Source organism: Miniopterus natalensis, chromosome 2 (assembly GCF_054644295.1).
Source record: "Miniopterus natalensis isolate mMinNat1 chromosome 2, mMinNat1.hap1, whole genome shotgun sequence".
Taxonomy (NCBI): Eukaryota; Metazoa; Chordata; class Mammalia; order Chiroptera; family Miniopteridae; genus Miniopterus; species Miniopterus natalensis.
Genome location: NC_142082.1, coordinates 141,935,811 through 141,963,365, shown reverse-complemented (window position 1 = coordinate 141,963,365; position 27,555 = coordinate 141,935,811). Strand labels below are relative to the sequence as shown.

General features: G+C 37.6%; 1 protein-coding gene across 2 annotated transcripts in view; it reads left to right on the top strand.

Annotated features, from left to right (window-relative positions):
* The window catches only part of DIP2B (DIP2 acetate--CoA ligase B (putative)), a 217,009-nt gene that overhangs the window by 134,029 nt on the left and 55,425 nt on the right, over positions 1 to 27,555 (top strand). For both annotated transcript variants that reach the window (XR_015714063.1, XM_087814671.1), the window contains exons 4-12: positions 2,813 to 2,938; positions 13,566 to 13,778; positions 16,541 to 16,696; positions 17,099 to 17,218; positions 20,509 to 20,706; positions 22,944 to 23,035; positions 25,207 to 25,317; positions 26,615 to 26,738; positions 27,342 to 27,451. Coding sequence is in view for 1 of the 2 variants with exons in the window: in XM_087814671.1 (XP_087670797.1) it covers positions 2,813 to 2,938; positions 13,566 to 13,778; positions 16,541 to 16,696; positions 17,099 to 17,218; positions 20,509 to 20,706; positions 22,944 to 23,035; positions 25,207 to 25,317; positions 26,615 to 26,738; positions 27,342 to 27,451 (1,250 nt within the window). In the remaining variant the exon portion in view is untranslated. The remainder of the gene's footprint in view (positions 1 to 2,812; positions 2,939 to 13,565; positions 13,779 to 16,540; positions 16,697 to 17,098; positions 17,219 to 20,508; positions 20,707 to 22,943; positions 23,036 to 25,206; positions 25,318 to 26,614; positions 26,739 to 27,341; positions 27,452 to 27,555) is intronic.

Genomic DNA, 27,555 nt, shown 5'->3' with positions numbered 1-27,555 from the left:
GAATGTATCATATGAGCCTGGAACATCTTGTACCGGAAAATAAATAACTGCTCAAAATGATGGGGATGTGTCAAAAGGACATAAGAGTTGGTTTGAAGGGGCTCCTGTTGGCCAAATCTGAGATAATATTAGTACAACATCAAAATAAGTAGTGATAGTAACAGAATAGTCATGGAATTAAGTGAGAATCAATAGGCCCATATTGATGCACAGTCATGTGCCGCTTAACAGCAGGGATGTGTTCTGAGAATGTATCCTTAGGCAACTTCATCATTATGCAAATATCAGAGTGCACTACACACACCTAGATGGTATAGCTTACTACACACCCAGGCTGTATGGTATAGCCTGTTGCTCCTAGGCTGCAAGCCTGTACAGCATGCCACTGTATAAAACAGCATGAGATGAAATCAAGCACAAGAGAAAGTAATACAATCAGGAGACAAAGTAAACAGGAGATGTATGAGGCTGCTACCAGTGTAACACAGCATATTATTTTACAGCAAACTTTTCTTTTATAAGTAGAAAGAGTACACTCTAAAATAATGATAAAAAATACAGTGGTACCTCGGTTTTCGAATGCTTCTGTTGACGAGCATTTCGGTTTATGAACGCCGTAAACCTGGAAGGAAATGCTTTGGTTTTCGAACACGCCTTGGAATTCGAACACGCCACGCAGCTTCCGCTGAGGGCAAGATCCTGAGGCCCAGCTGTCAGCTGTTGATTCCTCGGTTTTCTAACGCTTCAGAACTCAAGTGGTCTCTAGAACAGGTTACATTCGAAAACCGAGGTACCACTGTATACTAAATACATAAACAGTAACATAGTCGTTTACTACCATTATCAGATATTATGTACTATACATAATTGTATGTGCTATACTTTTATATGACTGGGAGTGCAGTCTTGTTTGTTTACACCAGCATCACCACAAACATGAGTAATGAATGTGTTGTGCTACAGCGCTTGGCGATAGGAATTTTTCATCTCCATTATAATATTAAGGGACTGCTGTTGTATATGCGGTCTTTAGCTTTTTCTTAGAATACCAACTAATAAACACAGAAGGAATGATGGAGTTATAAAACCACCATTTTGTAACCATTATAGAAATAATTGATCCAGCCAAGAATCATCAGTGGATGCTAAAACTAGTGGGTGAAAGTTTAGTGAAGTATATAACATTTATGTAGTCTCAAAAGCATTCACCCATAAATTAACTAATTACACAAAGGGAAGAATAGTGACTTTATAGTGGATTAACTTAGCAGACACCATCTTAACCAAGTAATCAAAGTTACTGTCACCACTAATAAGGCAGATGCATCCTGACGTCTTTCAAGGAGACACATTAGTTCTGTGGTATTCCTGCCAAAATGCAGAATCTGAATGTAATTATGAAGAAGCATTAACCAAAATTAAGGGATATTCTGCAATATAACTAGTCTGTACAAAAATGTGAAGGTAATGAGAGACAAAGGTTGAGAAACTGTTCCCGGTTATAGGATGATAGAGAGACATGACAACTAAATGTAATGTGTGATTTTATATTGGGTCCCAGAGCAGGGGCAGAAAAACTGTAGAGGACATTATTGGGACTATTGGCTAAGTTGAAATATGGGTTGGGGGTTAGATAATAGTATCAATTTTGAGTTTCTGGATTTTGATAAATGTACTATGGTTATGTAAGAGAAGATCCTGTATATCTCAATAATTGTTGTAATTAATCTTAAGGAAATAGGATTAGACATGTGTGATAAAGTGAAAATACTGAATTAGTCTTGCTATGAAGAATTGCTATGAATATTCGCAAAAATTTGGAAACAAGGGTGCCTAAAGAAATTATGGCACATCAAAAAAGAAAAATAAAAATAAATGCCCGGCTGGGCGTGGCTTAGCGGTTGAGCGTCGACCTAGGATCCAGGTGATCGGGGTTTGATTCCCAGTCAGGGCACATGTCCAGGTTGCAGGCTCGATCAGTGACTCTGTCATCATTGATGTTTCTATCTCTCTCTCTCCCTCTCCTTTCCTCTCTCTGAAATCAATAAAGATACATTAAAAAAAAAAAAAAGAAAAATTATGGCACATCATGCAGTGAAATACTATACAGCCCTTAAAATTGTATTGTAGGTCTGTATTTACACAGAAAGATGTTTCTAGTTAAATCAGTGAGGGTTTTTTTGGTTGAATGAAACAATTCTGAGGCTCTCAATCATGAAGTTCAAGGACCTTTCTTCTTTCTAAGGCAATGTCATAAAGACTCAGCTCTAGGACCTGCAATTTCTTGATTCAGTGTTTAACCCCCACCCCCTCAGCAAAGGATCTGATTGGTCCAGCTCTTATAAGGAGCACATTTATTTAGCACAGACAGGCCTATGGTTTGCATGTGGGTTGGGCCCATTACCTGAGGAGAGGAAATTGTTGGGAACTAGAGAGTCACTTCATTTGTTATCTACCTCAGTAGGAGTATGTAAGAGTTAAAAAAAAAAATCAAAGAATCCAAAATACTGTGTACAATATGGTCTGATTTGTAGAAATGTAGAGTGAGTTTGAGGGTAGGAGTGGAGAGTCATGAGTTCTGTCTGGTTATGTTAATTTTGAGATTCCAATTAGACATTCAAGTGGAGAGCTGAATTCTTTTGTGGCCAACGTGACAAGCAAGTGACATCAGCCCTTATATTTTAACACAAATGATAAATAAAAATCACCTAAACATCCCCTTTTCAACAACTGAGGCAGTGATAGATCAGCCCACAGAAGTAAAATACTTTAAGAGCCAGGAGCTAATAAATGCAAATATTTGTTCTTTCAGATATTCACACAGAAGCAGTTCAAGCTGCACTGGCAAAGCATAAAGAACAGAAAATGGCTTTGCCCATGCCAACCAAAAGGCGGTCCACTTTTGTCCAGTCTCCTGCGGATGCCTGCACACCTCCTGGTAAGTTTGTCAGAATCTTTCTTTCTGACAGTTGCTACTTTGATGTTCCTGAAATAAGTTCTGGTTTTTCTTTCTGAGGTAAGAGCCAAAACTCTCTCCTCCTCATCAGAGGTGTATGAGAGTACACACCGAAGGGAGCTTGTTTTGGTTGTTGCGTTGTAAACAACACACAAAAAGAGGCCTTAAGAGTAAAGCTATTTAAAAAATTTTTTTCTCCTTTGGAATTTCTGGCATATTCTTGCTGTTCCTCCCCCTTCCCCCAATCATGTAGTCATAAATAAATATAGGCTAAAGCTTAGATTCTACCACAGCCCTGCTGTGGTTAAATAGCTATTTTCATTGACATTCAAAACATGACCGATAGTCATATATTTCTTTAGTGAATTTATACTCCTGAGTCAGACGCTTTGTCTCTGCAACAGTCATACAAAGTAAGTAGACTTCGGACAAAATTGTGTGTGTCATTGAAGATGATGGGACAGCAGTCAGGCAAAGTTGTAATAGATCTGAAAACTCTGTGTGTGTGTGTGTGTGTTAATATATTTTGTATACATTTACATATTTTTAAGAATCACTTTTCCATAGTGGGGTCACGAGATCAGTGGGAACCAAATGTCTTCATCCCATTCCTATTACCCAGGCAATTCTTACCCCCCCTAAAGTAAATTTAAGAGTTATAACTTCATATTTGAGGAACAACTGGAACAACTTTAGGTTGTCTTGTCTATTCAGAATCTTTCCCAAAGTTTTTAAAAACTTAAAAAAAATTTTAGTTGAAATCCCAGCCAAGATCTCAGTAGAGGCCTCTGAGGCTATGGATAGTAAATCTATTTTAGAGCCTCGGGGTAATGTCTTGTGTCCCTAATGTCATGTTACTGGTAATGAAATCTTTAGGGGGAAAAAAACTTGCCCATTCCCAGGAAGGTTACATGGTGTGGTTGACTTCGATTCACAGCTGTCAAGTCAAGCTAATCACACTGATCCTATTCCCTGGCCCGTGTCATATTAATAGTTTTCTCCTAGGTTTTGGCTAACTTCTCAGAGCATTTGGGTGTGTTGTGGGCTCATTAACTGTGTGTGCTTTTTTTTTTTTTTTTTTTACATCTGTGGTGTCAATATGTTTGAAAGAGAAATAGCTCTGTGGCTTCAAGTGTTTCTCAAAATGTAACTCCTGATACCTCTAGCAGACTGTCACAGTAAGACATTTTGTGTCTATACTGGTGCATACTTTTAGCCCACTCATTCAAAATCTTGGATGGTTTCCCTTCCACATTTGTACAGAAGTTGGGTCCTCATGGACAAAGGGGGTTCTCAGTTAGTGGCTATTCCTTGTTGGCAGATTGTGCTACAGTGCAGCTGAGGGTTCAGTTGTAGTAAATGGCAAAGGGTAGAAAGCAATGTGACTCTTAGTTCTTAGAAACAATCCTCTCCAGAGCTGTATTAAAGAAATGCAGTTTCAGAGTAAATAGTCTGCTCTCATGCCCTTGGGTTAAATGTGAGTGCAGCAAAGGATCTTGAGAATGCTCAGAAGGAATGGAAACCTTTCTTATTCCCTTTTACAAAAGTCACTGCCTGAGGGGAATTTACCAGCCCTAGAAACAAATTGTGGCTGTTTGGGGCTGAATGAGACCATAGTCCTTTGGAATTCATGTATTTCTAAACTGGAATGTTCCACTCTGTCTGCAGCCTTAAAGATGTGGTATAATGTTCTTGATCACCGAACATGTTTTTTTTTGTTTTTGTTTTTTTTAAACTATGTTTTTATTGATTTCAGAGAGAGGTAGAGGGAGAGATAGAAACATCAGTAATTAGAGTCATTGATTGGCTGCCTTCTGCACGCCCCCTACTGGGAATTGAGCCCCCAACCTGAGCATGTGCCCTGAACGAATCGATCTCCTGGTTCATGGGTTGACGCTCAACCACTGAGCCACGCCGGCTGGGCTACATGTTTTTTTTTTGTTTTGTTTGTTTGTTTTTAAAGTCTCTGCACCTGGAACTTAGTAGGTTCTATATACTCAAGTAATCATTACAATGCAGTATCATATTCTGGTCACTAAAATTACCATAAAATATTCCTCCATGCTTGTTAACATTAAAAAGAATATACATTGCCCGTGAAAAAATTATGTGAATTTATTCCTGCATAACAAATCAGTTCTAATGGGAACAAAAACATATTTCAGGGGACAGTGTCAATTCACCTTACATGTTTTAATAATTGCATGATTGTAAAGATTCAGTCCTCTCTCCTAAGACCTTTAAAAGGTTTCCTATCCATTTATCCCCTCTTTTGGGAATCTCTGAATAGTATATGTAAAGCCTTTATGTGCTCTTAAGAATATTGTTACTGGAGCCCCAATGTTTTTCCTTGAGTCCGCCTGCCTGCACGCACTGGCCCAAAGAAATGTATGAGCAGGAGATTGCAGTATAGAAAGAAAAATAGTTTACTATTGTATTTGACCAATCCAGAGATGGAGAGCTGATGCTAAAGACCCAACTCCCTGGTAGCTTGTAGGTTACAGATTATATAGCGCAAAATCCCAAGACACTGTGGGTTAGGGGTTGGGGCGCTGATTGGTCAGAGGTGAGGAAAGGGTAATGAATCATTTTTCCAGGTCTTGAGGACAGCTCCGAGGTTTGGGTCTAATGGGAAAGTAGTCAGGGTGTCGTTCTACCTTGGGGCTCAGGAACTGAAACATAACTTGGGTTAAGATATTATCCTTAGCCTGTCAGAGGTCCAGACCATGTTACCATGATCTAGGTACTGTTTCCTGCTACGTTGCGGGGTGTTGTTGCTGATGATGGGGGAAAGGTAGGTATATGAGGGATAGAGAAAGGGTGAGAGGGAGGGAGAGGGAGAGATTTCTAGAGCTAGTATAAAACTAAATTAAATCGAAGTCATAAGGACTCTTGGTTTCAATATCAGTGTTGTCAAATAGAAGGTGAATTCTCCTCCTCTGTAGTAATTTATCACACAGTCCCCACAAAGAGCTAGATTTTGATGCTCTCAGTTAACGATTATGCACATGCCTAGCACAAATACTGTGAGGGAATATGGGAAGAACTGTATCATAAGGCGTCTATTTGCACCTTTCAGTTTAGGGGATGGAATTTACTGTTCCCCAGTTAAAATTCAAAATCCATTCTCTCCAAGCTTCTGAGAGCCACCAGTTAGATACTCCACTGTCTCCTATTCCTATTGCAGTTTAAACCTGTATCACTATCTCCCAGAACCTCTTACAGACTAACCCAGAGATTGGCAAGTAGGTATCATCTTGCATATTTACTCTGATATCCCCTGAAACAATGGCATTTAAAGGAATGCTGAGGCTTCACTCAAGGGATGGGGAAGAAGAAGAGAATTGACATTAATTATTGCTTGTTAAAGGCTGTTTTTAAAAAAACAAATTCTGGACAGCTATAAAAAATGAACTTGCTATGACTCTGTTTCTAGAAAAGTTGTGCCACTCTTGAAAAAAATTAATCTCAGATTTCATAATATTTTAGTTGTGTTTTTCTTTGTGCACTGAGAGGTCACACCACACACCACTTAGGTCAAGGACGTTTGACTGGTCAAGACCCTCACTCTGCATGTGCTGCCCAGTGTGAACCTAGTTTGTGGGATACCTGCTTCAGCTCACTAGCCAGTTTGTTTGGGGGATACTCAGCACATAATATTGGAATTACTGAATTGATTTACAATTCAGAGCTGTTTTTGGAGAGATTTAATAAAAAAGATTTAAGGAGAAAATGTGGTAAATAGTTGGCATGGGAAATAATTTGTCTTTCATTTATAAATCATTCTCAAATAATAAAGTGTCAATCAACCTAAAATTTCCTTATTGATATGTACACTGATTCCTGTCTTGTGGATTGAAACATTTAAATTCTCCAAGGTGGTAGCACTTCTTGGTTCTTTCAGTGTCGGTGTCCTTTTTCAGAATCATTTGGACTGCTTGAATTACTGCCATCTCGTTCCCTTTGTGTGCTGAAATCACTTACTAATGTCATGAGACAATTACCTCAGCTCTTTGTGGGGGTTCTTTGTGTAACACTATTACTCATTCATACAGATAAACACAATGTAAAAACTGCAGCATATATTTTCTTTCCCCTCTAAGCTTTTTCTGCACCTGTGTGGACCTTCCCTACACTGCACTGAGGGTACCAGGATGATCAGATAGGTCACAGAATGACCCTAAAGCACAATAAACTATTTCAGCTGGCTTGGGTTGAAAGAAGCTTAAATTTAGAGGTTTATCTCACGTAGGGCCCTGCTTGAAAGTGACTGTAGCAGTAATTCATAGCACCAGACAGGGAGAATTTTACCTCTGTGTTTCTCTGACGCCCGTGGACAGACTGGGATATTGTTATACTTTCAACATAGTTTAATAATGCTTTATGGAATTACAGTATGTTACAGTATACGAAAGACTTGGACGCACCCACGGCTGCCCTGCCCCATTTGCTCCTCACAAGCTTCTGGGAAAGCAGGAAGGGCAGATTTCTGTAGAAATGAGGAAACAAACAGGTTCAGTCACTTATCCCAGGTCCAACAGCAATTAAGCCCCAGACTTGAGTCTTCTTGATTCTGTTTTTCACTCTACTAATGCCTTATGTTTGGGAAGTCTTTCTTTACTTAATAGCTACTCGTGTATGCATGGTACTGGGATGGGTAGTATTCTAATCATATTGAATAGCTATTACCTTCTGAGAGCATATAGCCCAAAATACGTATCAGTCAGTTAATTTGAATTTAAAAGAGATTACCTGTCTGAATTACCAACTTTGGGAGCTTTTTTCTAAATATTATAATTTTACTCAAAACCACAAGGTAAACAGAGCTGGCAAATCAGACCTCTATAAATGTGCTCTAGCTAACAGATTTGGATCATTTTAATAGCATACTTTCATATTAGTATGGGTTATCAGCAACGGTTCACAGTTATTTGAGTAGCTAGTATATGTTCAATATTCTTTAACCCAAAGCACAATAAAAACCCACTCTATCAGATTGAATTCATTGATTTCCATAACTGATTGTAAAATTTAAGTTTGGCCAATAAAGTAACTTCATAGTTACCATTTATTGTGTACCCTCTGTATACTAGTCAAAGGGCTAAGTGCTTAACATATACTTTCTCATTTTTAGTTCTTTTGACAATCTCCTATCCTATTTTACAGATGAGAAAACTGATTTAGAGAGGCTCGATAACTTGCCCGACTTCTGTTTCTAGCTGTGTAGTCAATTAAATAACCTGAAAACTCCTAGAAACTGGGGAAAGAAAACTTCCCTTTAGAAATGCAGGATAAAATATAACCAGCTTCCTTTTAAATAACGTACAGGAGCAAGAGAGTGGATAGTCGCCGAAAATCAGAGTGGTGAGATGGGTACACTTTGGCTCCCCTCGGGAGAGAGGAGGCAGTAAAGTAGGGATCTAAATTTTAGTTGCCACAAGGATAGAAGAAATAAAACCTTGGACCTATATTTGGTTGGAAGCTGGAATCAAGATCCCTGGAGAGGCTTGTATCTTCACCAGAAAAGTGAATTTGAAAAAATTAAACTGTCAGCAGAAGAAGATGTCAACAAAGCTTGGCTTGTACCTGGCCTTGGGATAATGGAGGAAGGGACCTTCCCTAAGTAGTTGTGGTCAGTGGGTGCAAGATTTAAATGTCACAATTGTTTCTGCTAATATTAAAAAGTGAACTAACATAAAGGCTGGTGATAACCCTCTGGCACATATGGTTTCTGGAAGGATGCAACCTCCATCTAGGAACTTGAGATTCCCACAGCTACAGATCCACTGAATGTGAGCAAACTATCCAAAAATAGAAAACACGCACAATGAAAGAGAATTCATAGAAAAAGAACAAGACCCCTAAGAACAGCTGTCATTGGCAGAGCTGAGATTGAAATCTAGATATTATTTTTTATTCCTCACCCGAGGATATTTTTTCCCATTGCATTTCAGAGAGAGTGGGGGGAGAGGGGGAGGAAGAGAGAGAGAGAAACAGCGATGTGAGAGAGACACATCAATTGGTTGCCTCCTGCATGTGCCCCGACCGGGTTGCGGATTGAGGCTACGTGCCCTTGGCCAGAATTGAACCCGGGACCCTTCAGTTCAAGGGCCAGTGCTCTAACCACTGAGCCAAACTGGCTAGGGCCAGGTCAGTCAGACTTTTAAAGCCCATCCTCTAAACCACCTGGCATATTGCCTCTCATTCTACCGTATTGTCAGTAAATATTTTCTGGTAATTTTGGAGCTCTAACAATTGCCACATGTTTGATTTAACTTTTCAAATAGGCAATTGGGGGGGGGGGGGGGGCGTTCTCTTTTTCATAGATTTGGGAAAATACCCAGAAGAACAATGTTTGGAGATCCCCTATAGGTAGAGTAACCCTGGAGTAATTATTTATAGTGAGTGCCCTTTCTTTCAGAAGTATTCCAGTTTAGATATTAATGGTCAGGCAAATCATGGACCTCCTGCCAGTTAGGCTCTTTGTAGTGATTTTCAGCCCCAGCCCGCTCTCTGCACAGAGACAGATTAGTGTGGGATGCTGAAATCTCTGGGGTAGTTATGAAAGTCTCCCTGACACTTGTCTGGTGAATCAGTATGCATGCACCCTGGTTGGTTTTGGTGCTAGATTAAGCTGCTCGGAATTGTTGTCCAAGGTAGTTTCAGATTGGCCTGCTTCCAGAACTAACCTTTTCATCTTCTCTTCCATATATGCTTTTGCTCCTAGGCTGGCTCTTGGATCTCTAACATTTTTTCCCTAAGCTTCAAACTTTTTCCTTGCCTACAGAGAAACTTTCTTTGCCTCAGGTTGTGTAAACTGACTCCCAGATTACCACCCTCTCACCAAGGTGTCATTTCACCACCACAGTTTTTTAAATTAGTTTTTTTATAGCTTTACTGAATTACAATAGACATAAATAGCACATATCGAAAGCATATTTTTGCTAAGTTTTGACATAGAAAAACCGTGAAATCATCAGCACAGTTAAGATAAACAAACCCCCCAGGTTTCCTGATGATCCCTTTGTAATCCCACCTTTCCCCATCTTTGCAAGGTAACCACTGATCTGTTTTCTGTCACTATACATTAGTCTGCGTTGTCTAGAATTTTATATAAATAGAAGCATACAGTTATACTTCTTTTGGGGAGCTTGGGGGGAAGGTTTGGCTTCTTTAATTCAGTGTAATTATTTTGAGATTCATTCACATTGTGTGTATCCGTACTGTAGTGTATTCCTTTTTATTGCTGAGATGGAATCTGTATTCCATCGTACAGATTCACCACGATTTATCCATTCAGTTGTCGATGGACATTTAGGTTGTTTCGTATTTTTAGCTATTACTAATAAAACTCCTTAGAACATCCATGTACAAGTCCTTGCATAGGTATGCTTTCAGTTCTCAGGAGTGGAATGGATATGGTAGATTTTTAAATTTAATTTATAAATTAAATTTATTAATAAACATTTTTAGATGTAATAAATATATTTTCCACTAAGAAGAGGGGAGTCATTTCCACACATTGCTAAAAACTGAAGGTGCTACAGCAGTTAAGAACAGTTAGTAAATTTGGGATTTTTCTTTCCTTAAAATCAACAAGCTAATTATGTATGTTTCCTAATTGGTTATATATAGAGGTTAGGCTTCTGGTGATCAGTATTAAATGATGCTGTGTTAAAATCGTACCAGGTATAAACTGAAGGGCAAACTGTGTTTTCAGAATTGTTTTTTGTTGTATAGACCTATTGTATTCATCATATACAGAGCTTAGGTAAGGAACTTTAGTTATGACAAATAACAGTTGTGAGTTCATGTTCAACCAGAACAGAATCAGTGGGAAAGTGATAACTTTATTTATATTAATATTAATTTAATCTTGCCCAAATTTTACTAATTCATTGCAATTTTCTGGGTGACAGTTAAATAATCATGTAAGTATTTAAAGGAGCTCATTTTTATTTTTAAAAAGATACAGTCCCAGAGAAGTGCTTACATTTAAGTGTGATCTTAAGCACATGATCAGCTTTAAGCTTTGCCCAGACAGTTTTGTGTCTGTAACATAGGGTGGATTTTTCTGGGAGGAGAAGGGGACCTAATGTTTATTGTCCACCTGCTGTGTGCTGTCACTGCTGTGCTGCTTTCTGGACTCTGTCTCATTTCATGGTCTCCCACTGCAATTAGCATAAAGGCCAGTTTCCTTAGCATGTCTGCCACAGCCCTTAGCAACCCAGTGCTGTTCATTTGCCTAGAATCATCTTTCATCACTACCAGTTTTGCTTCACTACCTGTGCTTCAGCTAGTCTCATTTCTTTCAGATCTTTAAATGTGCCTTGTTTTCTGTCCCTTCCAAGCTTTCTCATATGCTGTTCCCTCTGTCTGACTCTTCACTCTCCCCACCTTTATGCTCCTTATAACTAATTGCTCGCCGTTTTTATTCCTATCAAACTAGTGTAGCGCTTAGTAGTATTTATTGAATGACTGAACAAACAGCCAGGCTTCTCAGATGGATAATTTTACCCCCAAGTCACAAAGCTGGGAAGGGGTGGACTCCAGAGATGAAATGGAAGACAGACACCAAATCTGTTTTCTCCACTATACTAAGCCAAGTTGCCCACAGTTGTGGTCACTAAACACTGAGGAGGACTGGCAGGCAAATGAGGAAATTGAATTGAAACAATATACCTAATTACATAATTGATTTGATATAGAAACATAATGAAGCCTATTTTCTATAAACCTAATCATGAAAATACCGCCTTTACTATCTTTTGAAAATTAGGTTATTCTGATTTTAGACTTACACAAATTAAAATAAATGATTCAATAAAGACAGCCTGCAAACCTAATGGAGTTTATGGGATCCAGAGATGTATTATCTGTACCCTGAAAATACTTTATTCTTGGGGTCAGGTTCACCTGTCCCACACACCCCCTCACCTTTTTCTTTAGCATTGTTTGCAAAGACAGAAACCTCTCTCTCCCAATTTCTGGAAATTATGCAAAATGCTTTCCTTGAAACATTATAGATGCTATTACTTCTCTTTATATCACCCTCATTTTGCATTGTAGATCTCTTTCCCCTTTAAAGAACCTCATTGCTTTATCCCTTTGGGGTCTGGTCACTATCTATCTCTCCAGCCTCATCTCTTGCCCCTGACCTCCTCAAAGTCTTTGCTTCATTTACGTAGAAGTACTTGAAATCCCCAGCTGGGATTGGTGCCCCTGGAGTGAAACCCTTTGCTTACTCTATTTCTTAGCGGTGTCTTTTATTCCTGTGAAACATTCTGGGGTTGTGTGTCTCCTGTACTAGACTGTAAGCCTTTTTAGGGCCCTTCCTGTCTCATAAGAACTCACACATCTCAGAATCCCCGGAATCTGAAGTAGTTCCTGGCATATATTGTAGCTATGTAGTACATTGTAAAAATCAGTCTTGCGCTTCATATCTCCTTCAATATGAGATAATAATTTGGAGGTAGTCCAGAGCAGGAAGCAAGGGTAAACTTTCTTGCTCTAGTCCTGCAATATTTAACTTCTAGATTAAATTAGCCTTCTGTGGTTCAAATTTCAATTGTCGGTACCAGCAATGTTATCTCTTTGGCTCTTGAGCCAAAGTAGAAACATGGACCTACAGTTCCTTCACCTCAGTTATAGGAAAGTATTCAGCAGGACTAACCACAGAATATTTAATTTCAAAAAAATGAATGAAATTCAACCCACAGGCTATAAATTATAACCCCCCCAAATCATTTAAAAGGGTTGGTCTCACGTCAGACCAAATGCCCCTTAACTTGTATGCCTCGTCAGCGTAGAGCCTGGAACAAATCCCTGACTTCTGCTGCCCTTGGCTATCCTATATTTGGTTGAACTTTTTTTTTTTTTTAACATGCTTTTCTAATTTAGGCCTTATTTTCCTGAAGTCAGAGCCAGGCTAAATACAGACATCAGTGAATTTCTCACAATTATTCTCTGAGAATGAAGGAGAGAAATACAGATCAGTGCCCTCTCCTGCCATGTTTGGAAAGCTTACCTGTGCCAGTGACCAGCTGTCTTTTCCACTAAAACTATGAATGCCTCTACTCTAAGCATTTTTTCTTATTCTACATGTTTCCAAGTCTCTCACTGACACTTAAGTCATTGTTAATAAAAATAAGTTTTTATATTCCCCCTATCAAGATTATTTCCTTTTAAGTAAATACTAATTAATAAGTACTTGTCAGAATCAGTGTAGCATCCTGTCCTAGGGCTCTATAATTAAGAGATTGAGGATGATATATAAGCACTTCAGAATTAGTTGAACATAAGTAAGATAAGTCAAAGAACTTAGATATTGATTAAACGTAGAACAGAAAAACAGTGAATGAAGTTTAAATGTTCTAAAAGGGTTTTTAAAAAATAATTTAAAATTACCTACAGATTTAGACTTTTATTTTTGCAGGCTTTGGTCCATACACCTTTCCTTGTGATTCTGGAGAAACTTGACATAGTAGTTTACCTTAAGATTGTGAATGTTTTACTAGTGTCAAAATTGAATGTGTGATCAATGAGCAAGAAGTGAAAGGTCTCTGTTCTAGGCAGGATCGAGAACAACTTTTTTTCTAATTCCACACAGACACGTCTTCGGCCTCTGAGGATGAGGGCTCTCTGAGACGCCAAGCTGCGCTCTCTGCTGCCTTACAACAGAGCTTACAGAATGCTGAGTCCTGGATCAACCGTTCAATTCAGGGATCGTCCACTTCTTCATCCGCATCTTCTACGCTGTCCCATGGAGAGGTCAAAGGAACCAGTGGGTCTTTAGCTGATGTATTTGCCAATACTCGAATAGGTAGGAGCTGGATCTACCCAAGAAGCCCAAATTATGTTCCATTTGGCTCCCAGTGTCCAGGAAAGAGTTTATTATTTGTATTAGGTTTTCCAGAGTGGCCTAAAAAGTAGAATCAAAGAACATGACAGTTAATGAGCAAAGAAGGAAACATCAGCAATACATTTGGAATGATAGTTATCATCTGCATTTTTGGTGCATAGAGTTGTCAACCTGAAGCCATAGCTATTTCCGCAAGCAATACTCAAGCTGCAAGATACAACACCAGTCTAGTGAGGGCTTATCCCTGTTGAAGAATATTCCATCTGTTCAAAGGTGTTAAAATATTAACGTCTTAGATTTTCCCCAGGATTGTTGACTACGTTCTCTCAAACACAAAACACTAAATCTGAGCAAATTCTGTATTAAGACAATTTCAGTGAGGCCCTTTTGTCTTTAGCGTAAAGACTGGATTTATTGTCCTTGCTGCTGTGTTATTGCTACAGCTAGAGTGTGCAGCTTGAGAATGTTGGGACTCTGTGAGCTGCTATGTGCTGCTGATGCACCTGTATGGTGTGTATGTAGCTTTTGCTTGGCTCTGCTTTATGTTTTTTCATGTGTGTTTTTAAAGAGGTTGTGACATCTGCAGATAAAGATACAGCTCAGATCTCTGCTTTTGCTTAATTGGTTGGTGCGCACACTAAGTGATGTATATGAACATTATATCATGTGTCTGTTATACTTTCCCCTTTTTTCTAGACAATCAATTGCATTGGTGTCTTAATTTTCTCAGCAGTGACCTTTTTATCACCTTACATATATATATATCTTTATTTTGTTTTTTTAAACTATAAGAGAAAATGTATTTAGAAAGTTATAGAAGCAAAAGAAAAGGGCCCTTGGAGCTTAAGACAGAGAAAGGTCAAGGGAACAGACCTTGGGGGAAGAAGGAAGGGAGGGGAAAGGCACGGGTATGCTCTCAGGAGGGAGAATGCACCTGTATCTTTATTTTATTAATTAAAAAGAAAAACTTAGAAAAACTTCAATTCAAGCCAATTATTTTTAAAGAAAATAGCTACCTTGAGGGTATGATTGCCCACACTTAAAAGCCAAGTGCCAACAGCAATGATTTGTCCTGCACTCTCCATTCTGCCCTATAACTCACTGAACCTCCTAAAGCAGCTACAGGTGAGCATGCTCACCACCTCTCCATTTGGGAGGGTAAGCAACTTGTCATGGTTGGGTCAGGTCTGATTTTCACATTGGCCTAAAAGAGAATAGTTTTATCCAATATTATTGCCTTTGAGATGTTTGTTTTAAAAGAAATAATTCAGCCTGTAAACCCACTTTCCATGGATAACACTTTAGTGTTATCACTTTATCATATATCCTTCTAGACTTGATTTGCATATAAATATGGAGGTTTTATTTTTACAAAAATGAAATTGAACTAACCATAACATTCATAATCTGCTTTTCTTAGCAGTGTATCACAAACATCTGTAATATCATTAATACAGAATTATACTGTTATTTTTTATGGTTTCAAAATATGCCACTGCATAGCCTGTCCTGGTCCATTTAGCCATTACCCAATTTTGGACATTTAAGTGTTATTCATTTTTTTTGCTGTTATAAAAACTGCTGGGATGAACATCCATTAACACAAAACTTAGTGCATTTGTCTGATTATTTCCTTAGTATGTATTCCTTTAAGTGGAATTGCTGGGTCAGATAGAAATGTCTGTTTTTAACGCCTTGTTACCACATTATCCTACAGAAGGGATATACTGCAGTACACTTGTGTAGTACTGTATTTATTATTTATTTATTTTTTAGTTAGTACTGTATTTAAAACTTTAAAAACTCTTAAACTAGTAATTACAGACTTTTGGGATATAGAGACCTTACTTCCAAATTGATTTTAGAAATTGTTTATATTATGGTTTAAATTGTTCATCTTATGATTTTTTTCCCCCTTTTTATAGTTTAGAGTGGCTTTTCATTATTCCTGTGAATTGTATATTTTACTTCTTCTAATTTTATTTTTTTACTTCTCCAGATGTTTTCTTTTTCTTAATTTTTTTGTAACATCCCTGCTGAATGGCTTTCTTCCAGCTGATGTCATTCAGATTCTTTATAGTGAGAACCCCTTTGTGAAGCAGGATACAGTAACACTAATGATGCTTAGAGCAAGGGAAGAACCTTGTCTGTGTAGTAGATCCAACTTACCTGTGGGTCATTTTATAAAAATTAGAAGTAGACTTATCTGGTTTTCTTCATCTGGAAACTTGAGTGGTCTGACCCATTCCCAAGATACTATTTCTGTCTTCAGTGGAAGAAGAAATATTATAGATAAACCAACATAAACATGCTCAATAGACTAGAATATTAGTAGCTACAGAATCATACTCACTTGGTTTCATTTTGAAGTTATTTGCAATTTTTATTTTATTATGATTATATAACATTGGTTTTTTACCAGCCTTTCTATGTAGAAGAGAATGTTTTTGAGAAACATATGATAGAGGATTTGATCTTAATAAGGCTACTTGAGTTTTTAAAAATAATTTTGGAAAGCTCATAAGCCCTGGCTTAACCTCTTGCTCTCTCATTATATCTTGCTAGTAGAATTTGATTTCAGAGGTCATTTTACAAGAGCTCATTCCCTATTTATATAGTTTTCTTCCTTGTTAAAAAGCAGAAAACAAAAAATAAAGATTTAAAAATTATTATTTTTACTACTAATGTAATATAATTCTAAATTTTGTTTTCTCCCCTCTTAGAGAATTTCTCTGCTCCCCCTGACGTCACTACAACTACCTCTTCTTCATCATCATCTTCCTCAGTACGCCCAGCAAATATTGACCTGCCCCCCTCGGGGATAGTTAAAGGCATGCACAAAGGATCCAACAGGTCCAGCCTTATGGATACAGCTGATGGTAGGGAGTTCTTTTTGTTAGAAATCTAGTAACACAAGACATCTTGAGCTCCCTCTTTTCAGTAGCCTGCACTGTGGCTGCACTGACACTTGTTCACACTTAGTCTGTACTTTCAGAAGATACTTTGAACAAAAAACTGAATATGGAAAAAGAATAGAATGCTATAAGAGAAAAGGGAGATTAGGTGAAATCTTTAAGGAGTACATTAATAATGGCACCATATTTGTTCTCTTTTGTCAAAACTTGTCATGGACATATGTGTACTTACTTGTCCCAGTTGAAATAGGATGAGATTGTGGGCAAAGGCCAAACATCATTAAAAAGAAAAGCTCCTAAGAGAATTGATGAACTAAAATATCCCTAAAATCAATTAATTTTAACTTACCGTTTTTTCCCTTATAGGTGTTCCTGTCAGTAGCAGAGTATCCACAAAAATCCAACAGCTTCTCAACACTCTGAAACGACCCAAAAGGCCTCCCTTAAAAGAATTTTTTGTGGATGACTCTGAAGAAATTGTGGAAGGTAGTAGTAATAGTACCAAAAACATACATTCCATAAACAAACATTTCTTAAGAAATTACTACATGTCAAGCACTGAAGGATTTAAGGATGAGCAAGGCATCGATTTTGGTTGAAAAAATTTGTAGTTCTCCACTCTTTTCCCCTAAGGATCATTTATATTTTAAATCTCAGATGAAATATAAGGAGGGGAGGGAGGGGAGAGAAAAGCAAAGAGAGAACTATGGAGCATTGACCTATCTGAAAAACATGCTCTTTGAAATTTGGAACTTCCCCAAACACATAATTTAAAAAATTATTTATATTTGACATTATCCTAGAATACTGATGTCATATGCAACTTCAAAAATTTCCCAGTCTTTTTGATATAACTCAGACTTTTTGTTAAATCAACACATATATATGTCTGCTTTCTATAAGATAACGTGGTAGATGGTGAAAAATTTAATAAAAATACAGTCACTTTCTTTTTCCTTATGTTGTTTACAATTTAGACTGGTGTGAGAATATTTACATGTGAAAACTGAGTTTAGCCAATAAGTATGTATCAACTAATGCAGGCAGTTGGAGAAGGGAAGAAATCAGTTCCATCTGTGTAGTTAGGGAAGGCTTTGTAGAGGAAGTGGTAATAGTGACTTACTCATTGAGTAATTTAAAAACTTTATGGATGAAATCATATGTCTAGGAAGGATTGGGAGGAGAACACATGGGGGCATAGATGAAATGAAAGTGATCATTTGATAATTATTGAAGCTAGATGACAAATAGACTTACCTAACAAAAGCTTTTGTCAAAAGAGCTAACTAAGCCCTGGTTGCTTTGTACTCCATTTTTACATCCTGAGACTAGTAGTAGGCTTTGATCACATTAGACCTGTTACTGGAAATAGGCATATGAGTAGACTAGATCCGGTCTTAGCCCACTTTATGCAGCAGGAAGCAACAAGCAACCTGGTACATGAGGGTAAGAAGAATTTTTGTTTCTTTAGGAGTCACTGAACTCATTAAGCTAAGGGGATCTTTCTCGATGCACTGATATTCAAAGGTGCCCATGCCAATAGTAGCCCCACCAGTCTTTAGTGCTATATATTGACCAGGCAAATGAAGGTCAAGGTTTAATAGAAATCATACTGGAACAATTTGCATTGGCAGAATAGAGCTCACAGCTTGTCACTAGTTATAAATAGGCAACAGTTGTTTATTTGAATAAGATTACCTTTGGAAAAGAGATACCCATATGCCTTTGGAAGCCTGAAAGGGTGTGCCCCAGGGTCTGCATGGAGACCTAGTGGATGGCAGTAATGTAGACTTTTATGACCAGGAGACTGTGTCTACCATATGTATGGTCTGTTTGTAAAACCAAAACCATTTATTTAGAATCACTCATGTTCTTTTTTTTTTTTCTTTACGTAATCTGATGGTTTAGTTTCTGGAAATATACAAAATAGAAGGACAGCTGAAATATTATTTACCTCGGGCAGTGATGTAGGAAGTGAAACTAATCAAGACATTTTAGTGAGCTGCTCAAGTCTGTCATTAAATTGACCTATAAAATACAGTTTACTTCATATTTCAATTGCCCATCTAATATTTGTTGCTCATTCTGTCCATTGTCCCTTTTATGCTTCTTCTCTCACCTCCCATTCACCTGGCTAATTCCTACTCTTCCTTTAAGATTCAGCTCAGGCATTATCTCCTACACGTGGGGGACCCCATCCCCTAAGCTGGATGATGTGGCCCTCTTTTGCCCTCCCTCTCTATACATATCTCTGTCATGCACTACTCATGTTTACTTGCTCTGTGTGTGAGGATGTGTCTATATTGTACTCTAGATACTCCCAGAGGGCACAGACTCTGTAATCCTTGCACCTAGCATTATTTGAAAGAATAAACATTTGTCAAGAATGACACAGGCAGCCGGGCCAGGTGCGGCTCAGTGGTTGAGCATCAACCTAGGATCCAGGAGATCACAGTTTGATTCCTGGTTGAGGCACATGCCCAGGTTGTGGGCTCGATCCCCAGTCAGGGGCGTATAGGAGGCAGCCAATCAATGACTCTCTCATCATTGATGTTTCTCTCTCCCTCTCCCTTCCTCTCTCTGAAATCAATAAAGACATATTTTTTAAAAAAGAATGACATAGGCAGTGTTTACTTTCCCACTTTATCACATCCTATGTACATAATTGGTACTCAATAAATACTTGATTTTTTGTTCCATGTGTAAATTATCTTTCCTGCTATGAATATATAGGATTTTTTTGCTCTTTATTATTTGAATAATATTTATTGCAGAAAAATTAAGAGGACTTTAGTTTTGTCTTTATGAAAGAATATGAAATACTATTCACTGCCAGTTTTGGAATGATCATGTTAATAATATAGAGCTTTTTTTAATCTCCAAATTCCATTCAATTTAATTAAAATTGATTGAGCAGCCATTATGTATTAGGCGCTATGGACAATAAGAGGAGTAAGAACCATGCCTTCTCTCAAAAAGCTTAGGGCAGAGTTGTATAGTATCAGAAGGCCTTGAGGATCCTCAGTGCTTTAATAAGGGTGGACTGCCACATAGTGTGGGAGCACTGAGGAAGGAATGGCCCAGGCTGGCTTCCCAGGGAATGTGCCAGTTGAGCTATATCCTGAGAGGGTTGAGAATGAGTTCATCATGAGACAAAGGGATTGACCATATGAGATATGTGTAGGGTGCAGAGACATGGAAGGAACATCTGTGTCCATTATTGGTTTGACTTTAATACTGACCCTGTGGTATAATTGCTACTGTCCCCATTTTACAGATGAGGAAAAACAGGACTCAGGTAACTAAGTTTGCTCAAGGTCACGCTAGTAAAAAGCGAATGTAAACTTGGTTTGCCTGACTCACAGTCAGTGCTTTTTCATTGAATATAACCTGGTGAAATGGAACTTGGCTCTAACATTGGACACAAACTAAAGATTTAAAAACAAGTTTACTAAAAATTGTGAAACTGCTGAAAGGAAATTTATACTTTGCTTTTCTATATGTTTGGTGATTTGCTTTGTCAGGGTCAGGATTTGCTTGTTGCATAAAATATATTAAATATGATTTTACAGTTTTGTGGGGAAATGAATTAATGCCCAGTTTGTGGATTACCACTTCTAACGATGTTCTTTCTTTTCTCAGAGTGAGTTCAAACTAGATAAAAATGAAGGGAAAAGGGAAATATATTTGGGATTAGCAATCTAAGTTTTGTTGGTTGGTGTTTATACTTACATCAGATCTTATTTTCATAACCCACTGGTGTTTTTTTGTTTCAGTACCTCAGCCGGACCCCAACCAGCCCAAGCCTGAGGGACGGCAGATGACCCCTGTGAAGGGAGAGCCATTAGGAGTCATCTGTAACTGGCCTCCTGCTCTTGAGTCTGCCCTGCAGCGCTGGGGCACCACTCAGGCAAAGTGCCCCTGTCTGACTGCACTGGATGTAACAGGAAAACCAGTTTACACTCTCACATACGGTGAGTTTACAAGATTCCAGCACCTTCTTTTCTCTTAATAATTCTTCAGGTTATCATGGGTGGGGCTTTTTTTGTTTGTTTTTTAAAAAATATGTTTTTCTTGATTTCAGAGAGAGGAAGGGAGATGGAGAGAGAGAAACATCAGTGATGAGAGAGAGTCATTGATTGGCTGCCTCCTGCATGCCTCCTGCTGGGGATAGAGCCTACAGCCCTGGCATGTGCCCTGATTGGGAATCAACTGATGACCTCTTGGTTCATGGGTCAATGCTCAACCACTGAGCCACTCCGACTGGGCATGGGTGGTGTTTTTATGTTGGTATTTAGCAGTTGCTGGTCATTGTGTTTCAGTAGATCTTTTATTTTTGTGGGATCCTAAGTTCTAAGTACAGCTATTGCTAAATATTTTCATTTGCTAACATGACATTTGCAAGCCAGCTTATATTTTACAGAGCAAAAAAGAAGAGAGAGACTTTGTGTATCCACTGATGTTTTAACATTAGGAGAGGATTTTAGGAAGACATTTGGGCACAATTAATGGTATATGATAAAAACCACGTAGTTTTCTCCAAAAATTAAAATTGATTACTTTTTAGATCTTTGTCATTTACTTCATCCTGCCTCTTATAATAGGCACAGAATTCTATAATAAACAAAGAATCAGCACTTTTCCATTTAGTTTTGCATCCTAGCTAAAGTTTTTCTTTTTCTTTTGTAAATAACATTTTTTATTTTTCATTTTTATTTCTTTTAAATTTATCTTTATTGTTGAAAGTATTACAGATGTCTCCTTTTTTGTAAATAACTTTTTAAAGTAAATTATTTTTCTTTTATGAATTCTTAAAAAATAACTTTAAAAAAAATAAGAAGAGTAGATTTAGCCTGGGCCATGAGATTTTGTACTAGTTTATTCAGACAGATTCCTTTTTCCCTTCACAAGTGGAGCACATTGTCCATATGCCTGAATACAGAATAATTTTAGAGGAAAAATTGTTTTTATTTAAAGAATTGTGGAAATTGACACAAGTTTAAGATGCCCCCTGAATGTGTTGTATGTAAAATTAATGTATCTATTGAAAATAATACAATTTATCTTTTACTTGTTTCATAATCTAAAGTAAGAATTTCTAAGAATGATTGAAGGAAGGCAGCATGAAGAGGGGAGAATAGGCTTTTCACCCCCAAATCGTTTTTAGCATTCATTTCAGAAGCTGTACATTAATTTCATCCACATACCCCGTAAAGAAAGCAGTTAGCTGGCTAAATCTCTACATGTTTATTTAACATCTTTGAATATATCCACGTTTCACATAGTTAATTTTCATTTTATTGTCTGTTTTCACTGAGATACAGTGGTATGGGATGCTTAATTATTTGAATATTTTTGCTTTGCAGTTACTTCTGGTATCTAATATCATATTTGTAAATGGTTCTTCAGAAAAAGCTAAGAATGATGTAGTCTTTTGATTTTCAGTCCTGTGATAAACAATGGTTTTCTTCCCTTTAAGTGTGATCAACTCACATCACACTCTTTCTAAAGATACTCAGATTACTTCAGAAAAGAATTTGAAAAATTGTTTAAACCAGAATGAGCTTATGGTGATGGTTTTTTTGTTGTTTGGAGGCAGGACTGACTTTCTGTAAACTAGAGTGAACATGAAGCATTTTTTGTGGGGGAGGAGCTCTCTGTTGGGGGCCATGCTTGTCTAATGCATCATTTTGAAGTGGCCATTGTCTTATTAAATGTGCTTAGGAACTGAATGCCCTCTTGCTGATCTAGGCCTGTGGTTTTCTTTCTTTTTCTTTCTTTTTTTTTTTTTTTGAGAGGACATTTATTAAAGCTGAGGATAGTGAGACAAAGGAAGGGCTTGAGATAGAAGAAGCACCGGGAGAGAGCCTAGGCGGGGCAGCTTTGGCTCTCTAGAAATGTTATAGGAAGGTGAGCCATGCAGGGCTGTGTGGACCACCTGAAAGTTAAAGTCACAGTGACAGAAGTGGGCCAAAGGAGAGGCTGCTTTTAGCTCACTGAAAAGTCAGAGTAAAGGGGGCCTTCCAGACAGGTTCAGGCAGTTAGCCCAGGACAAGCTACCACTGCCCCTTCTTCCTCAGGTTGCAAGTCTCATGGGGACCCTTAGAGTTTAAGCGATGTGTGCCCAAGAGGGAAGAAAGGCATGGGTGTGCTGGGGCGTGGGGATTTCGCCTTTGGTTTTCTACATGACTGTTTTCTTTTCTTTTTCCAGGAAAGTTGTGGAGCAGAAGTCTAAAGTTGGCCTACACACTGCTTAATAAACTGGGGACCAAAAATGAACCTGTATTAAAACCTGCAGACAGGGTAATTGGTTTTTTGGTTTTAGGGAGGTGGTGTTTTACTGTTTTCTAACATGTGCATTCTGGATTTTTTAATGTACAACAGCACAATTTATATAACTTTTATTCCTAGAAAATGAAAATGGTTTGGTGCCAGCCCAGGTTGGCCTAATGCCAGGTGATAATTCTTGCATTCATCAGTTGAAGGAAATTACTCCTTTCTGTAGCTGCTTAATCAGTAAGCTCTTGAGATGCTAATAAAAAGGGAAACCTAAGTCTTTCTGGAAGTAAATATTTCAATGTTCAGGCAACAAAAATAGCAATAAAGTTTACTCTGATTTTTTTTCTTTAAAAAATGTCCCCTAGCCCTGACTGGGTGTGTCAGTTGGTTGGAGCATTGACTGCCCCCCCCAAAAAAAAAAAAAGGTTGTGGGTTTCAGTCAGTGCACATACCTAGGTTGCAGTTCAGTCCCCAGTTGGGGCATGTATGGGAAGCAACCAGTCGATATTTCTCTCTCCCCCTTCCTGTCTCTCTCAAAACCAATTAAAAAAAACAAAAACAAAAACAAACAAAAGATATCCTTGTGTGAGAATTTTTTAAAAAGTCCTGTAAAGTTTTTAAAACAGTTTTCTTTGGTTTTATGTAGAAAGGAAGGGAGACTCATACTACTTCTAAGAAGAAACAAATTGACATCATTTAATTTCTTCTTTAATTGGAGGTGACATTAATTTTTTTTAATTTTTGAAGGTTTTTTCCTGTTAATAAATTTCTAAATATGATTACTTCTTACTATCAAACATTACTTTTCATTTGGAATTTGTAGAATGAAACACCAATTATACAACAGACTTGCTTTTAGGAGACTCATGATTACAGAATCCCCTAAACCTTTTAAAAATATTTTTGCATTGTGGCAAAGGACACCTAAAAGAAGGCTTCTACTTACAAATGTGGCACATGAGGGTTTCCTAGTCCTCACTGAACCCTAAGAAGGTACTTCTTTGTCTTCCTGGCAACATGGACATTCGTGTGCAGGAAGGAAATGGGTTGTTTAAATGTCTTGTGGAGTTTGTATTTTTTTAGAACTCTTGAAGGTTCAAAATTGAACTTATTAAAAAAATTCTTTAATTAAAAAAAAAAATTGAACTTATCTTGAGAGTTTAGAGAATTTGAAAACAGAAGAAGGGAAAACAAGAGTCCAGTGGTATAATTTAGTTTCAGGTGTTAATTTATAAATATCCAAGCCAAGTAACAAAACTCCACAATGACAGTGACTTCTGTGTTTTTGCATTCCTTGAATAAATTAGGAAGAGTCGGTTATCCCTGTGATATATTACAAGTGAGATCACATGTTTGAACACACTACAGAAGTTTTACTGTTTATCTTTTTTTTTTTTAAATATATCTTTATTGATTTTAGAGAGAGGGAAGGAGAGGGAGAGAGAGAGATAGAAACATCAATGATGAGAAAGTCATTGATCGAGCCCGCAACCCGGGCATGTGCCCTGACCGGGAATCGAACCCTGATCTCCTGGATCCCAGGTTGACGCTCAACCGCTGAGCCATGCCCGGCTGGGCAACTGTTTATCTTTTGTAAATGAATTAACTTTTTATCTGTAATGGTTTCTTCCAGTATTGCTTATACCTATACCAAATGCCTTTCATGCTAGAGTACTTGCATTGCTGTTCAGTGAGTAAGGATTAATGCAATGAATTAAAGAGTTAGAAATCTTAGGTTGGCCCTAAGGTGATAATTGAGTCACTCAGTGCTTATAGGCTCTCAGAGGAGATGCAAGGCTTATTCTTTAATATGCTGTCTATCTTGAGAAATTGTTACATTTATTTTATTGCTTTTGCCCTGCGCTAAAGTAAATTGCCTTAGGTTTCACAAACAATTAACTTACTACTTACGGTGAGTTGTTTACTGCTAAATCACCAGTAGAATTAAGTGAAAAATCTTAGGATGGTGATGAATTGCATTATAGTTCCCAAAATGTATCTAGTCTAATCATAGGAATGACAGAGGTCTCTTTAAATTTGTGCATCCTTCTCAATAACTTAATTTTCTTTAGGCTGTTAGTTTGACTTATTGTATTCATGAGAGATGTTTATATGTAAATGTGTATCTTACAGAGTGACATGGAAAGCTTCAGTCTGTTTTTATTCCTGTTATTGAGTGTCATTATGCATTTTAGGTAGCCCTGGTTTACCCCAACAATGATCCAGTCATGTTTATGGTGGCTTTTTATGGATGTCTCCTGGCAGAAGTGATTCCAGTGCCTATAGAGGTACCTCTTACCAGAAAGGTAACATTGCTAAATTTAAGAATGTAACCTGTTGTGACATGGCTGGCATTGGGTTCTTGGACCTGTTGACTTGGTCACGACATTAGAAACATTCTGCTTTCTTAAGTACTAAGGTTCACTTTCTAAAAACATGAAAGTTGTAGAAAAATTATTTATTAGTATTTGTAACTTTCATTCAGATAACATCTTTTCAACTAAGATAGAATACTTATAGCATTGTATATCACTTAAAAATCATGGGGACAGACTTGACTTTTCAACAATTACCATTTATAAAAAGTACCACCCTTGCTTCAGAGGCTATAGATAATCCACACTGATCCACATTTATAGTAGGCGAGGCCTTTTGGACTTGGTTTCAACTGTATCATATGACCTAGGATTTCCATTAGGTGGAAGGGTGGTGCAGCGATGGCATGTTGCTACTCTAGGGCACAGGATTTTACTTTGATAATGCATCGGCCCTACTGCAATGAAGCATAAGTGGCAAATTTCCAAGTTTAACCAAATGATTTCTCCATGAGCTGTATGACCTTAATTTTCTCATGCTTTTTGTTATTGAGAGTTGATAAAGACAAATATGATGGAGACTGTGGATTTACAAGAAAAAGAATATTTCTTAAAGGAATAAGCAAATTGGTAACATCTCTGAAACTCTGATTGATTGGATATAGTATCTTTAAATTGTTCAGGAAATCATAGAGTTGTTCTTATATTAAGTTGACAGTGTTGGCGTGATTTTACAATGAGATGACATTTTAATGGAAATCTTTAGGCTGTATCTTTTGTTGTTTCCTCTACTGTTTTTGTGAGGCTCAAATCTAGCTCTTTTAAAATATAATAATAAGTATTTGGATTCATTCACTTTCATTGTAAATTTGGACATTTGGTGTTAATTTACATTATTTATTTTATTCTAACCTAACTTGCTTTGCTTTTGGATTTGGAGGTGTAGCTAGGTCAAGACAACTTAACCATGTTAACATTTATTTCATTTGCTTGAATTTAATCTAAAAGAGGAGCATTGTTGACCTTTGAATGAAATGGTCACATTTGGCTGGTAGAATTCATCATTAGCAATGTCAGATTAGCAAAATATTTTATTTGCCCTCAGGAAATCATTGTATGGTAGAAACTATTTGGAAGAACATATTGTCAGTAGATTTTGAGTTGCCACATGTCAGTGGAGTTCCATGAATGTTGCCACACAAGTGCCAGAGCGTTACTGAGTGTTAGGTTTGGGGTGTGAGTGTGCTGTGTTCACTCCCCGACCATGCTCATTATCTCTTCTCCACAGGATGCTGGAGGGCAGCAGATTGGCTTCTTGCTAGGAAGCTGTGGTATTGCCTTAGCTCTTACCAGTGAAGTTTGTCTAAAGGGGCTGCCAAAAACACAGAATGGAGAGATTGTACAGTTTAAAGGTTAGTAATATTTGTACCTGAATTATCAGTTAAAAGTTAAAGTCGAGTGCTTTAATTAGTGTTTTAATTTAATAATAGCTAAGTACTTAAATTAATTTTCTTATTCTCACAATCTTATGAAGTAGGTGCCATTATTATCCCCATTTTACAGGTGAGGAAACTGAGGCACAGAGAGGTTAAGTAACTTGCCCAAAGTCACAGCTAATAAATGGCAGAGCAGCGATTTGAACCCAAATCTGTCTGATTCCACAGCCCACACCCTTAACCTTTGTGCTGATGGTTGGAAAAAGCTACCACTCTGTTCATTAAAGCTAAATGCTACATGTAGAAACAGAGGATAGACCACTAACCTCAGTCTTCCACTGCCAAATGGACCTCCCAATTGTTGAGGTAATGTCAAGGCCTGGAATTAGCATGTGGAACAATTGTACTTTTAAAAGAAGGTATAAATGTTTAGTGATTTATCACTAAAAACTAATAAAAATATTTTACTGATTATAAAATGACCTTGATTTGTTCTCTTGATGTTTAAAATGACCAGTTCATGTGAATTCCTTCCCTTATGGCTTAGGCAATTCAATTTTTATTTTGGGTTTGATTTAGGTTGGCCCCGGCTCAAATGGGTTGTAACAGATTCCAAGTACCTTTCAAAGCCTCCTAAAGACTGGCAGCCCCACATCTCACCTGCTGGCAGTGAACCAGCATACATTGAGGTAAGTCCTGAGACTAGAACATGCATTCTGGTTTTTTCTTTGTCTTCAAATGCTATATTACAAAATTTAACTTTTTGCAGTTGTAATGTTAGAAGATCCTCCTA